Genomic DNA, 12,695 nt, shown 5'->3' on the forward strand with positions numbered 1-12,695 from the left:
GTGAGTTTTAACTCTAGTTGAAGAAAGAAAAAGATCGACTCACTTGAGAGTGATGGAAGCAGGCAAAACAATGCATGTAAGTTATGTAACAGGCCCTCCCATGGTTGCACAGTCGTACTTGCACCGCTGAACTCATAAGCTACCCAAATATTTGGTATGAATAATTGCACCTACAAAGGCAATGAAAACAAGCCCTAAAATTCCCAACACAATTCTCTTCTTGTCTAAAGCCAGAGGCCTTGCTGAGGGAAAGAGAGGAGGCCACCTTTGACGTATCATAATCCTAACGCATTACCCCACCCTTCCTCGCCACTTGGACTAACTCCAATGGCTTTGATGGAACGTTACTTTAGTTTCTCGGATTTGCAAACTCAGTAAAACACTATCAGCATTCAACATTCATAAATGGTGAAAAGTTAAAAACTACCATTGAAGTTGCTTCCTGTGTTTACATTCATGATACAAGTAATTACCATCTAATTACCCAACAAGTTACAACGAAACTTCAGTAGAACAAAAACTCCCCCCTTCGACGAGCAGGACTATTAACGCTACCGGAGATTTTACGATACAACAGAGGATATCAAAAAGTACCTAGCTATGTCTCAGTTGCCAAAGGGCAGTCAGCGTATAACTTCAGTTCAAAATTGTACCGTAGGTACTATGCATCGCATCTCCTCTGAATTGTACCTTAGGTACGGTGCACTGCATCACATCGCCCCGAGCAAATTCAGAATGTAAGCTTTCTTTTTCCATTTTCTTTCTCCTGCAGCAACATCAAAATGGGCAGTCTTGTTGGAGAAAAAGATAAGCTCCAGCCGAAACCAGTAGAATGAACGTTGCCATGAGTAAATGCTTAAGGCTTAGCACTCCTGCATCTATTCTCCTCACGGTCTTGAACTCAGATGTAGAATCAGTACGTTCCACTCTAGTCTCACGACTCTCACCAACAGATGCATTGTTCTGAGTCCTATCCAGCTGAAAAGTACAAATACAGAAGCCATTTTACTACTGCAGAAGGTACGACGAGAAATAGTTTTGTTTTTTAGGTCAATATAAAAATGAGAACACTGAATATGAAGTTACACTGCTTCGCGAAAAATAAAAGCATTCCTGAAGCATGAGAAGTATAACATTGAAAAGCTTAATTTAAAAGACAAAAATAACACTGAAATATTAACAAAACAAGGAAGGCAACAGTTTAAGAAGTCAAACAGGGTTCATCACAGTACCGACCTTAGAATTGCTAGCAGACTCATCTTCTTCCTTAGTTTCTCTTGTACCAGTAGCCATTTCATGCTTCGAATCTTTACAACTTTCTCTTTCATCATTCCCGATGACCACAGAACGAGAATTGTTTGTTTGCAACTTCAGTTTTAAAGTTTTATTCTCCATCGCTAAAGAAGAGATCTGCACATTCAATCACCAGCAGCTAAGGTGAACATTTCTAGAGTTGGAAAAACACACTACCCGCCTTTTCACCTAAATACTAATAAGTGAACAAAGGAAAAAAGAAGTTGTCCAAGTCATGTGAGAGAAACAACGAAAAGAGAGTTTCCCACTTCATAGTCAAAAACCAACCTTGAACTTGAAGAATTGATCAAATATAGGAAAGGTGAATACCTGCTTATGAAGGCGCTCTCTCTCAAAAGCAAGTTGCATCAATAAATTTGTAAGAACTTTGGACCGAAGACCAATATCAGCCGCAGTAGCTATTCTTACTTCCTCGGCTTGATGTAAAGATGCCTCCAAGCATTCCAATCTACCCCTCAGAAAGCTTATTTCCTCATTTAGATCTGCATTGGACTCTGATAAAATTATACACTTGTCTTCCGTTATGTCAGCCCGATTTTCAGCTTTTAAAACCTTCTGCTTTAGATCCTCAATCACACTGTCCATGTCAGTGATTGTAGAATACAACATGTTCTGTTTCTCCTGGCTAGCTTCAGCAGATGCCACTGCATGCTGTAACTGGATATTAGATTCCCGTAACTTTCTCTCAAGTGAATCCACCATATCCAAGGGACTGCCAGTGCTTTTAAGAAGTCCGAGCTCTTCATTAAGTTCCGTATTAGTCTCTGTTAATAATTTGCTTTTGGCTTCTGCATTCTTGGCCCTAGCTTCAGCTTTTGATACATTCTCTTTCAGATCAGCAATAACAGTTTCCAATTCACTGACTTCAACATTATGCTGCCCCTCAAGTGCACTGACCTTTTCCCTCACAGTAAAGGCCTCGGAACTAGCAATAATTAACTTATCTTCAGCTTCCTTCAAGCTGTCTTTTAAGCCGGCTGTCTGTTCTAGAAGGAAACTATTTAGTTTTGCGTTGCTGCTTTCAAGCTTCCGCAATGTGTTTTCTTTGGCTTCAGCCTGACCGTTGAGTTTTGATCTCAGCTCAGCTTCTCGCTGAGCTGAACCATTTAAATTAAACTGGAGAACCTGGAGTCTACCCAACAGCTCTTTTGAAATACCCATCAGGACCTCAGATGCATTATCTGCCTGCAACCACCTACCCAAAGCATCTGCCGCTTCCTCCTCCATGCAATATGCTTCTTGCTCCGAAGAGTGCACCCTCAGTTTCAGATCTTCTTCAATTTGTTTTGATTTGGTCAGTTTCTTTTCAAGATCCATCTCTCTTGCCAAAGCCTTCTCTAGCATCCTCAGAATATGTCTTTGCTGTTCAACAGATTGCATTTTTATCTTTACATTCGTGCTTGAAACTTTGGCATCCTCTAAACCAACCACTTCTTCGTTATCATTCCCTGTCAACACACTATGCATTAGAATGCAAAAGAAAATAAACAGTTATACTCTAGAATATTTCACGACTTCAAAGACTTGTGTGCGCACCAAAGTGGTTATAAAACCTGCCTGGCGTATGCCATAAATTTTGGGCAACTCCATCACTCATAAACAAAATAAGAATGAGAAAAGCATGGTCCTGACAATAAAATCAAGAACCGAATTAACGCTTGTAGCTTACGATTTTGTTCTCCGTCAAAACATGGAAATGCCCTCTGGAGATTCAAGGATTCCATCCTAATTTCATAGGCCTGATCTTGCAACTGCTTCAATGATTGTTCAGAGTCGCACAGCTTTTCTTCAATCACCGCGACAGTTTCTCCCAAGTACGTGTATGAAGATAGTATCCCCTGGGCACTGGTGATCTCTGTTTGAAGTATAGCCATGAGTTTATCCAATTCACTCAACTCTGAGTCTAAAATTCCAGATAAGTGACTGAGTTCCAGAGCCTTCTCAAGATAATAAGCTGATGTCTGCTCTTCCTCGGAAGCAAAGGCTTCAAACTCGCTCTCCCTGGTTGCTACATGCATCATAAGAACATTTAGATTAACTAACTTCTCAGATGCACATGCTAGATCTAGTTCCACTCGGGTCAGAACCTCGCCAAGATGTCTTAATTCTCCAATTACCACACCATCAGATGAGACACTTCCGAGATTGCAAGCTATACTCGATTCCACTTCCAGGTCATCAATATTAACATCATTGACAGATACACTCGCTTCATGACCAGCACCATAATCCATTTTAAGACCGCACTTGTTTACGTGATTCTGAAACCTGAATATCAACAGGTGCAAAGAAAGAAAAAGGCAGCTCCGTACGTAAATATGTACAAGTTGTCACCCATGGGGAAGTTCAAGTTCAAATAAAACTGCTTAACTTTGCAAATAAACCTGTTGGGGTAAACATTACTAACTTATCTCCGATAACAAGACAACCAACACAACGGAATGGAGAGTATCACGTTAACAAACACGATCCCCTCAGTAGCAAAAACAGTTAATAACATATGAACCTAAAAAGAAAAGAAAATCGTGCGAGGAAAAAAACTCTAATTAAGTTCACACGGGGGAATGAATAAGGTAAACCTCCATACTTAACATTGCTACTAACAATTTGTTCAAAAAAAAAAAAAAAAAAAAACATTGTTATTAACACATTATATAAGGAAGCTCTGTCCTTAATTATAGCCTCCATATTCAACTCCGATATTTGATATTGATTCAAAAGTGAGACTCTTTAGACTGTTTGTCGCCTCACAGTTTAACATCAATTTCCGTGCCAACATTATAAAAAACCTGCAAGGCACCGTAATTGATGTTAAATTGTGAGGCGACATAGAGTCCATGAAGAGTTCACTTTTGAAAGAGTCCCTTAGCGTTTCTCTTGATTGTATTTTACATAAACAAAAGTCTAAATTTGAACTAAGCAGGAAAGGAATTGTCTTTAAATTCCAAAATCAAGAATTTAATTACCCATTTGAAATCCCAAATCAAGAAATTTAAAACAAATCGAAACACACGAAGCAACTACAGTAATCACACTTCAGTCACCGTTTTGGTAGAAAAATAAATAAATAAATAAATCATAAATTTTTTTATTGTACTTCTTCAGATTCTGGAATGCTTAGCAAACAGATTCAAAAACACCAGTTTCATCCTCCTGGTCGACGAATTCGATCCGACGGTGGCAAAAAATCATTTATAAGATCAAAAGCAAGTTCGTACCTTTGGAAAAACTGGGTGTGAGATTCTGTTGGAGCTCGCAGAGGCACACAACACAGACAGAAAACGATGGAACGAAGAGAGAAAGGAAGGAAAACTGCTTCCTTTGGGTTGGCATGACACGTGTTGCGCGCTTGGGATTTTGGGCTGCATTTGGGTCGGCGGGTGTGGACATTTTTTAAATGGGCTTCAATTTGTGATTTGAGCCCAAAAATCAACAACAAAATGATGTTGAAACGGCCCAAAACCATTTTTGCTTTTCCTTTTGATGAAAGAAACCAACTTTCTAAAAACAAAACTTAAATCGGCCCTAAATATGCGTTTGATACAATAATTATCTGATGGTCATGTATAATTCATCTGAATATATATAACATTTGAGGCAATAGTTGTATTAAATATATGTAAATATTTTTTCACTCAATTATTTTATTTCTCCTGTTTTATGTTTCATGGGCATAGTGTGTGTGTGATTGCTAATACTTTAAACCTCGTTTGGAAGTGTTTTTAAAATAATTAAAATCGTTTTTAGAAGAAATATTTTTTGTTTCAAAGCACTTGAAGTGTTTCATGTAAGAAACATCAGTTATGTACTTCCCGTAAGAAGCACCAGTTTTGTACTTCTTATAGGAAATACTTCAAGTGTTTTCCAAATTTTGTTTGTATTTTTACTAAAAATTTGTACAAAAGTATATTTAGTAAAAGTACTTTAAACCATTTTAAAAGCACTTTTAAACAAATCCTTTAATACTTTTGTAATACTTATAAAAATATCAATTGTAATAAAAAAAAATCTGATAAACCAAAAATTAAAAGCGAGAACCAAACAACAAATAAGTTAAAAGTGCAACAGTGTAAATTTGTGCACCACTACTTTATAAAGTAAACAACTATAATCATTGAGTCACCGCGTCCAACTGAATGGACCTCTTTCATCATGAATACGGTAGGCCGTCATTTTATAATAATTGTAGCAGTTGGATAAAAATCTAACGGTCCATTAACACTGGTCAGTAGGATTTCGACCAATTGAAGAGGATCCAAATCCTTTGATAACATATTGTGGTGAAGGGTCTCACTATCTAAAATATATGAGACTCTTGTGTAGGACGGCTGCTTAAAACTGTCATTTCTTAATACACGTAATCAAACACATTAACATGTGATCCATATTGGTCTTAAGAGGCCACTCAACATTATTTAAATAGGTAATTGGTTAGTAATCTTATTTAGCTTTTAAATCTCTCACTAATCATAGATTAGCTGACGTAAGAAGAAGAGTTAAGGAGGAACTGCTTAAAGATTCCTTGTAGGTACAGCACCACCAATTTTACACGTGGTGCAACCACCACCTCATGTTTATATTATATATCTTAATCACCTTTGGTCTTCTTTTTTAATGTAATCTTACTAGGATGGGAAAGGATCCCTTTTGATCATTTCCACCAAGTTTATCAAGGGACACAATTTGAACTTTTGAAATTTGATCAAACGGTTAAAATTATTACAACTTTTAAAGTGAGTCTCTGTTTGTAGCCGTTGGATCAAATTTCAAATACCTAAATTGTGTGCCTTGGTGGGCTTGGTGGAAAGGTTCCAAAAGGGATCATTTTCCTTACTAGGATGATTAAAAGAGGGGTTTAAAGGGACAAACCTGGTTTAGGGTGGTCGTAGAAGAGGTGTTTAACGGTACAAATTTGGTTTAGCGCAACTTTTGATCTTAGAGTCATAATTTGGTCCATAGAACCATTATGGCGGCGATACGGTGAGACGAATTATACAAAACATTTCACGATAACGTATGATGAATTTTGGGTGTTTGAAGTCATTTAAAGGGTCAAAACTACAATTTATTAATAATTGGGTTAATTTTCGTAGTTTGCCGGTTTGTTTTCCTTTGTCATTTGGTGAGCAAGCCCATATGAACTTTCTGAGACCCTGTATTCATCGACCTTTTATTCAATAAATTTAGTAAAAACATAGTTTATCTCGCCATTTCTAGCATTCCAAAAGTCTTTTTTAAAGTTTGAACGTTGGTGATTTTCGATGTGTCAGAAATTTAGAAATATTAGATGAGACTGTTTGATTAAAGCAACTCTCATATTATACATAACTATTGTGAGATTAGAAGAAATCGAATACAAAATTTATAATATTTTTATGAGAAATGTCTTACGAATATTATTCAACTATGTATCAATTTTTGGCCCACTCAATGAGAAATTCCAAAATTGAATTGACGTTCATAATTACGTTAGAGAACGCCACATATTAAACTAATGCAGTTTTCAATCAATTCGACCTTTACACCTTGGATGACATCAACTCTAATCTTTTTATAATTTGTGGCATACATTTGCTGCAATATTTATTTACAGTATTAAAAATAAGTAGAAATAGCTGCAATTAAAAATAAAATGAGAAAAAAATCGATTAAATGTGGACTGAAGACTTATAAATTTTTCGGTTATAAGATGCAACTTTGAAACATAGGGCAAGGGCAAAAAATGTAGAGAAAGAACTAAAAATATTTTGAAAGAGACCTTTAAAAAGGGAATTGTTATTGGCATTCCAAAAATCTCATTCTACACTCCAAACTTTCTATATTTTGAAAGAAAAAATACACTTGTGAGGAGTGTAGAATGAAATTTTTGGAGTACCAATAACATTTCCCTTTAAAAAATATATGAAGCAATGGAAAACTTTGCGCAAAATCGAAAAAAACGTTCTACAATTCTTTAAGCCGACACACTTAATGAGATAAACTTATTTGTTGTCATTATTGTAAGCATAATAACAGATTCAGAGTATAATAAAGGTAAAAAATTTGATTTGTATAATACTAAATATAATCCAAAGTTAGTTGGGTTTGTTACCATGAAAACCATAGAAAATTGAGAAAGCAACATTTTTCTTCTTTTTTTTTTTTTTTGTTTGGTACCATGGAAAGTTTCAAAGTGATGCAAGTTGCAACAACCATAAAAATCTTATATGAACATTTTAATGATATTTAAATTTCGCAGACTTGAATTAAAACCAAATTGACTAAAACGACTAGTTTCTTTTTCTATGCATTTAAGTTCAGATTTTCTTCAATGTAATTTAGATTAATCTCAAATAAACTTCGTGATCCGTAATCCGGTTCAAACAAGATGTAATTATTCATACATTTATTTTTACTTTTAATACATCTTCTTAATTTTTAACCGTCTGATTAAAAGAATTAAAAAAAAAATATAAGAATTAACGAGAATCTATAAGGAGTAAAAAATCTGTGTGAATAAACAAAGCTCCTCATTTGACGTAGACAATAGCGGACGCCTTTACTTCTACTCTATAAAGTCCGTAAATTTCACACCAAAATCCCCCAATTTCACAATTTTGTGGAATTCTGTGGATTAGGGTTTCATCGTCATCTCACCAATCCACAATAATTCTACAAAAAAGTTAAAAATCCCCAAATAAATTATTAAATTGCAGTTTTGTCTCCACCTCCGTTATTGTATTTCAATATCAGAAACTTTATAATTTGCGTGTGCCCTTCTCTTTCCTTCCGTTTCCTTTCAATTGGGCTATAAAAGACGGAAGCTTCACCTGAAAAATTCAGTCACGTTTCTTTGTGATTACTGGGTCTGTTCAGTTATTGACTTTTGAATTCTGGGTTTTCATTGGTTTTTGGGTTAGCTTATCTTCGAAAGGTTATTGGGTCTTTGAATTCTGGGTTTTCATTGGTTTTGGTTTTTGGGAGAGCTGGGTTTTCTCAAATTTGCATATTGGGAAATTGGGTTTTGGTTTTTCTCCCCTTGTTCATATTAAAAATCCCGCTAAAGATTGTAAAAATTCCACCTTCAGCTACTTGGATTTTCAATTAAATTCTGATACTTTAGGGTAAATTTGGGTACTTTTACTCCTGGGATTTGATTTTCCTTTGAATTTGGTATCATTTGCAAAAGATTAGCCTTTTTACTCTCAGAAAGATTTGGTATTGGTGATTTTTTTGCTGTTTTTTCTGAAGATCTTACTCTTTAGCTTCAGTTTTCTGAAAGAAAAAAAAAAGAGTACTGGTTGGGTGGTTGAGCTGCTTTCTGGATTTCCCATAAGCTTCAAACCTTTGTTTTGGAAGATCTGTTTTTGAGATATAAAAAATATGACAATTGGAAGTCTTCCTCCAAAGAAGGAGAAGAAGTCAAGAAAGCACAAAGAAGTGATTGATGAGAATGCTCCTTTGTTGCCAAAAAAGCAAGTGGAAGATGCAGGGTTTGATGAGTTCAATGGAGCTTCCTTTACTGGGGCAGTGTTTAATTTATCCACCACCATTGTTGGTGCTGGGATCATGGCTCTGCCTGCCACCATGAAAGTGTTAGGCCTTGTCCTTGGGATCTCCATGATCATCTTCATGGCGTTCTTGACCGAGGCATCGATCGAACTGATACTTAGGTTCAGCAGGGCAGGGAAGTCTGCTTCTTATGGAGGTCTTATGGGAGATGCCTTTGGAAAATATGGAAAGATTTTGTTGCAGGTATCGGTTTTAGTCAACAACCTCGGCGTGCTCATTGTCTACATGATTATCATTGGTATGACTATATCTCTATCTATAGTATCGAATTGTTTTTACGAATTGTTGCAAATCCATCTTTTCGGTATCTCTAGCAAAGTTTTTTGTTAATCTAGTTTGTCGTAGGGATTGATATGTAAAATGTCTTGATTTGTCTAACAATCTTTGTGCTGCTTGTGTGAAGGTGATGTGCTTTCTGGAACATCTTCGAGTGGGGTTCACCACGCTGGTGTACTTGAGGGATGGTTTGGAGTACACTGGTGGACTGCGCGATTCATTGTTCTTCTTGTCACTACACTTGGCATATTTGCTCCATTGGCATGCTTTAAGCGAATTGGTGAGCAAGGATTCTTTGTATTTGAAGAAATTATTTGGTGCACCTCTATTAGTTTCATTTCCATGTGTTTGTGATTTGAATTCTAGCCTGATAGCCTCATTTGCTTTGATTACTTTTATACAATGTTAGGAGGATCAGCATACATTTTTGATATGCTAATTAATATTACATTATAGTTCATGAGTTTTTTCACTGATTGGGTAAAGTAAAAGATGTTTAGCATATTTTTAACATGCCTTCGCTTCCCATACACATTTATGATATTCCTTATCTTAAACCTGTTCGAGAATAATTGTGTAGCTTTTATATCAAGTTGTTGGTGGAGCGGTGATTTAATTAATAAGTTTTCCAAATTTTTGTTGAATTTGAGCCTATTATTTGTTAAAAAGTTATTCATTTTTCTAACTGGAATGGAATTTCTTGGTGATGTTAATAGCCCTGATATGGTTGCAGATTCATTGAGCTTCTCATCTGCCCTATCAGTTGCACTAGCAGTTGTATTTCTTGTTATTACCGTTGGAATTACGGTTGTCAAGTTGATCAATGGAAGCATTGCAATGCCCAGATTGCTACCTGATGTTATTGACGTCTCATCATTCTTCAATCTCTTCACCGTAGTCCCCGTTCTTGTCACTGCATACATCTGTCACTACAATGGTATGAAAACTGTTTGCTTACATAGAGTTCATTTTCCCAGACCCGGACCCTGTTCCTGCTATAAGAATAAGGAATTTCAGGTGGATTAGTATACTTGTGCTCCGCAGTTCCTTTCCTTTAATTTTTTTTTTCGTTAAACTGAATTATCATTTAGAAACATAAAAGTGATTCGAAATTAACATTTTTGACAATTTAAACACTTACAAGTTTACTGAAAATATGCAAGACTAATATTTGAATATGGGAGATCTGATATTTGATATGCTTTTCACCTTTTCTGCAGTCCACAGCATCCACAACGAGCTTGAAGATTCTACGCAGATAAGAGGGGTTGTACAAACCTCGCTTGCTTTATGTTCATCTGTTTACATAATGACAAGCCTTTTTGGGTTCCTCCTATTTGGGGACGGAACTCTTGACGATGTGCTTGCCAACTTCGACACAAACCTTGGCATTCCTTACAGTTCTGTGCTCAATGATGCGGTGCGTGTCAGCTATGCTGCTCACCTTATGCTTGTGTTTCCCATTGTCTTCTTTCCATTGCGGCTCAACTTGGATGGCCTCCTCTTTCCCTCTGCAAGGCCGATGGTTCTGGATAATATGAGATTTGCACTAGTCACCATTGGGCTCATAAGTATTATCTTCTTGGGTGCAAACTTTATACCAAGCATCTGGGATGCTTTCCAGTTCACTGGGGCAACTGCTGCTGTTTGCCTCGGGTTCATTTTCCCGGCTGCAATTACTCTCAAGTGAGTTTTTGACTTGATCACAAGTACTATCTATTAATTTACGTTTCTATTTACTCTTATAACCATTTTTTTTTTTTCATTTTTCAATTAGGTAGCATAAAACTTTTGAGTCTCCGCATCTGAATTGGAATCGATACTCATCTCTTTCTCCTCTATGTAACATTGAGTTTTGTCTTTTGGTATTTCAGGGATCGACACAACATAGCAACAAAGAAGGACAAGGTCTTGAGTGTTTTCATGATTTTCCTTGCTGTGTTCTCAAACGCGGTGGCCATATACAGCGATGCCTATGCCTTGTTCAAGAACGCATCAAAGCGTGAGTGATTCTTGGAGGCCCTCATGACTTTAGTGAAGACATCAACGGGCTGAATCTGTACTAGAAAACCAGGGTTTTCTGAGAGGGTTCAGTTGGAAAATAAAGGAAGACTCTGCACATGTAAAATATGTTAGTTTGCTAGTGCAAGAAGCGGGCAATGGAATTCGTTGCCCTCCACACTTGTGGTGTTGTATTACATTGTTGTTGAACTCGAACTCTTTTTCGTACTAGAACCAAGTGAGGTGTGAGAAATGTAAATGTGTCTTTTCGATTTCGGTCTAATGTTCCTAAACCCTAAGCCTTTCTTACGACCCAAGATTTGTTCAAACCTGGAAAGCAAAAGTGGTTTGGTTGTTTAGATCCTTTTGCAGCAAGTTATCGCCCAAATTTGGCTCATGTCAGGGAGGAACAATCACAAAGAGCTGAACCCTCTCTGTATTCTGGTCTCAGACGGTCTAATACTGGTCCCAACAGTTCTTCCATCTAACGGCTGAAAATGTATGATCTGATGATGCACAATCTAGCGAACAACTACTGAGACTTTATATTTTAAAGAGGTTGATCGGTTAATCTTCATTTGGATCGAACGATCAAAGGCTTATAAACTCCGGCCAATATAGTAAGTTAACAAACTAGCATGACATGGATGACGAGAAATTCCTAGTGGTAGTGCCAATATTTTTTTCTGTTTGTTCCCACCTTTCAGCACATTTTACTGGTCAGGTTTATAGGATAGAAAGAAACTGGTGGTTAGAAAAGAGAGATTTTTCAGTGTACTAGAAATACGGGACAGTACGTCACATGTAATAATACAATTGGTGGGATACTTGAACAAAAAAACTTTCCACCACTTAGTATAATAATATGTGGCTTACGTGTTCCAGAAAATCTCTCGTTAGAAAGGGGAAGGAAACATGTGATCCCTTCTATGCTCCCTGTTTTTATGTGTAACGGTATTTTTGGATGGTGTGAATTGTTCATTGTAACATTTGGATGAATGCACATATCTCACTTCTTAACGTATCTTTACCGCATATGAGATGCAAGTATTATCACCGAAGATTTATATTTAGTCTTACTATGTGAAGCAACTGAGATATTGAATACGTAGATGCCCCAGGGAAATCCTCTATTAAAACCGATCCTGTCCTTAACTAGAAGGTAAAGTAGATTGTTGACACTTTAAAAACCTACAAGCAAGAGTGCAGCTTTGCTCACGGGGAATTGGATCCCATCCGGATCCACTGTGTGAGGATCCTAAGAATCCTTACATCTTAATCATTCATCATGTATCGTGCGACCATCATTTGAGTTTTTTATTTAAAATTAAACACAAATAGCATCTGACGAAAACTGACCGCACGATGTACGATGAACGGCTAGAATGTCGAGATCCCTACGATCTCCACAAAGTGAATCCGGAGAGGATCCTCTTCCCTCCTCTAAAGCGAAGGTGAGGATCATCTAAATTCGCACCGTGGCGCATGCTCAACGTCAGCGAAGTAGCAAGGAAGAACCACAAGATTTAGGTCGACGGAGACTGAGCTCGATG

At 36.9% G+C, this 12,695-nt stretch overlaps 2 protein-coding genes across 6 annotated transcripts; one reads left to right on the plus strand and one right to left on the minus strand.

The window, feature by feature from the left end:
- Positions 1–387: 387 nt before the first annotated feature.
- LOC137739702 (WPP domain-interacting tail-anchored protein 1-like) lies at positions 388–4,609 on the minus strand. 5 transcript variants are annotated; one of them, XM_068479380.1, is made up of 6 exons: positions 4,533–4,566; positions 3,722–3,820; positions 2,984–3,582; positions 1,624–2,762; positions 1,237–1,410; positions 388–978 (listed from the first exon to the last, which is right to left on the minus strand). In XM_068479380.1, the coding sequence occupies exons 3-6, from the start codon at positions 3,546–3,548 to the stop codon at positions 778–780; spliced, it is 2,079 nt and encodes a 692-aa protein (XP_068335481.1). In that variant the 5' UTR covers positions 3,549–3,582; positions 3,722–3,820; positions 4,533–4,566; the 3' UTR covers positions 388–777. The 5 variants fall into 5 exon arrangements, with proteins under 5 accessions (XP_068335481.1, XP_068335479.1, XP_068335477.1 ...); XM_068479378.1 differs by lacking the exon at positions 3,722–3,820 and having other exon boundaries at positions 4,533–4,609; XM_068479376.1 differs by having other exon boundaries at positions 2,984–3,820; positions 4,533–4,581.
- Positions 4,610–7,909: 3,300 nt separating this feature from the next.
- LOC137738921 (amino acid transporter AVT6A-like) lies at positions 7,910–11,418 on the plus strand. The gene is made up of 5 exons (XM_068478389.1): positions 7,910–9,103; positions 9,269–9,421; positions 9,875–10,078; positions 10,362–10,827; positions 11,016–11,418. Exons 1-5 carry the CDS (start codon positions 8,677–8,679, stop codon positions 11,149–11,151), a joined length of 1,386 nt encoding a protein of 461 aa, XP_068334490.1. The 5' UTR covers positions 7,910–8,676; the 3' UTR covers positions 11,152–11,418.
- Positions 11,419–12,695: the final 1,277 nt, after the last annotated feature.

The sequence above is a fragment of the Pyrus communis genome, chromosome 7, assembly GCF_963583255.1.
Source record: "Pyrus communis chromosome 7, drPyrComm1.1, whole genome shotgun sequence".
Taxonomy (NCBI): Eukaryota; Viridiplantae; Streptophyta; class Magnoliopsida; order Rosales; family Rosaceae; genus Pyrus; species Pyrus communis.